This window comes from Nannobrachium achirus, assembly GCF_963921795.1.
Source record: "Nannobrachium achirus genome assembly, chromosome: 16".
NCBI classification, from domain to species: Eukaryota; Metazoa; Chordata; class Actinopteri; order Myctophiformes; family Myctophidae; genus Nannobrachium; species Nannobrachium achirus.
This window is the reverse complement of record NC_137823.1, coordinates 38,758,966-38,761,465: the sequence shown is the minus strand read 5'-3', so window position 1 is coordinate 38,761,465 and position 2,500 is coordinate 38,758,966. Positions and strand designations below refer to the sequence as shown.

The 2,500-nt window shown below is 39.8% G+C and overlaps 1 protein-coding gene across 5 annotated transcripts in view; it reads left to right on the top strand.

Moving 5' to 3' along the window:
• The window catches only part of ino80 (INO80 complex ATPase subunit), a 97,974-nt gene that overhangs the window by 31,220 nt on the left and 64,254 nt on the right, over nucleotides 1-2,500 (top strand). For all 5 annotated transcript variants that reach the window (XM_080744242.1, XM_080744241.1, XM_080744238.1 and 2 more), the window contains exon 24: nucleotides 910-1,003. In XM_080744242.1, the coding sequence (XP_080600368.1) occupies nucleotides 910-1,003 (94 nt within the window). The remainder of the gene's footprint in view (nucleotides 1-909; nucleotides 1,004-2,500) is intronic.

Below are 2,500 nucleotides of genomic sequence, written 5' to 3'. Positions count from 1 at the left end.
TTCCATTATTTATTTCTCATAAATCTTTTATATATTATTTTAATGTTTATTTTGTTTGAAAGTGAAGAATCCCTTTTGGAATTCCTTTCCTGCACTCCTCTCTCTCTCTTTTTCTCTATCCCCTCCCACACTCTCTCTCTCTCTCTTTGAATTCAGTTCATATTGCTTTATTGCCAAGATAAAATATGTTTTACATTGCAAAAGCATACACGAAACAAGTCACGATCTCGATACGATTATGTATACAGTATACAGGGTTCCCACGGTCATGAAATTCCTGGAAATATTTTGAAATTCGAAAAATATTTTTCCAGTACTGGAAAAGTTTTGGAATTGATCAAGGGTCCTGGAAGCCAAGGTCCTGGAAAAAAATAGCTATGCATTGTCTTTGGTTATTGATTTTGTTAATACCTCTGAAATTACAAATTAAACATTGACCAAATTGTCAAATATTAGAGGCAGAAATTGTGAAAATAGCAGATCTACATGCTCACAACGCCTCATGTTGATCTGCTATTTTCACAATAAAACCGTGTTATACAAACTTCCTCAACTCTTAGTGCTCGTAGGGTGGGGGTTCCCCAGTTCAAATATGATTTATTTCGGGGCTCACGGCCTGAAAAGTTTGAGAACCACTGGCATACACTACCTGTCTTTGGGAATTGCACATAGGAGTAAGTGACTCGTTATTGAGCTGCATTATTGTTATTTAGTCCTGGAAATCGGGTAAAAAAATCTGGAAAGGTTTTGGAAAAGTTTTGGAAATTAATTGGTAAAGATGTGTGGGGAACCCTGAGTATAAGAATCCGTGAACAACATTCATCCTAACAATGATGGTGGAAATAAGTGAATAACAAGCAATATAGTGAAAACTCTCTCTCTCTCTCTCTCTCTCTCTCTGGTCTCCAGGTGACGATGAGGGAAGTTGTTTCTCGTTCCTACGTTTCATAGACGTGTCTCCTGCAGAGATGTCCAACCTCATGCTGCAGGGAACTCTGGTCAGGTACTGGACGACTGTCTTTGAACTTCATGCAGCTGAGCGATAGGGATGGGACCATAAGCGATATTATCGTTTATCGTGATAAAAAACACTCACGATAATCGTATCGTGGAGATTTAATTTATTGTGAAATCGTCCTCCGTCATGCACTGGGATCAATTCACCTTTTATTTGCTGAGCTGCATATCCAGTACCATTTAAACCCTCTATTGGTAAAACGTACTTATAATATACGTGCTTGATACCAGTCTTTTACCAAATATCTTTGCCAAAGAAATAGCCGATCTACAAGCCGATCTTGTAGTTCTGCTATTTTTTGGCAAATGTTCTGCCCAGGTTAATGGATGTTTGGGATATTTTGATTATTGCGATAATATTGTAAATCGCGATATAAATTTCTTTCGTCACAGTTATCGTAATATGAGATTTTCATATCGTCCCATTCCTACTGAGCAATATTCACTCCTAGCCAGACAACTATTTCACAATCTCCGAAGGCTAACATAGAGTCGGGAACTACACCTCCTGAAAGCCGAGAAGGGAAGTAAGCAATTTACCCCGAGTGAGAGGACATTATGCTCTGATAATGTCCTGTGTGAGGGGGTGATCGGACGAGGCGAAGCCGAGTCCGATAACACCCTCACACAGGACATTATCAGAGCATAATGTCCGACCCCGAGTGGTAAATAGCTTTTCTACCACTTTTTTTCCGTATACATGAAAGAAAACACATAGTTGTAACTTGCAAGGATATTAAGTTACAATCATTATTGCCTATAAAACTTCCGCGACGACAGCAAATAGTTCCACAAACAACATCTTCTACTCACCACCAGATGACGCCAACTCCATGCAGAGAAAGATGTCTAGCATACAGCTAAGCTAACGTCAGTTAGAAGGACCGTTCCGGCCGTAAATAGAGGCTGTTCGCTTCCAGAAAGGCATAGGTTCAGAGAAAAGGGGCTTTAAAGTTGGCGGATTGCATTGGATCCAAATAAATCGGCGACGTCGTACGCACGTTAGTAAACATAGGACCGCTACGACCGTCATATGTTGGTTGGGGGAAAGGTGTTCCGACTACCTCCTGAAGTCCCCGGATGTACACTGAGGCGCATTGATCTCGTCCTCACACAACTGCGGCGGTTGTTCTGCCATAACCTCCGGAATTTAGCCAATCAGAATCCAGTATTTGAACATGTGACTAGAAAAAGTGGTAGAAGCTCATCTTTATGTCATATCCTTTTACGAAAATGGATTAAAAATATCTTTACATTTTATCTTAGAATTTCCATTTCTGATAAGCAGCAAACTATTATGCTTCGATTATTTTTTATTCACATTAGGACAAATTTGTGTGACTGTGAAGACAGAGTGGAAGTTTTCTGATCATTTTCAGGGCTTCTGTAAATTGTGGGAGGCAACAGTCTGGCTCGCGAGACTAGCTGATCAATGGAAACCATTCTAATGATAATGCAAAAACAATTGTGATTAGCTCAGAAT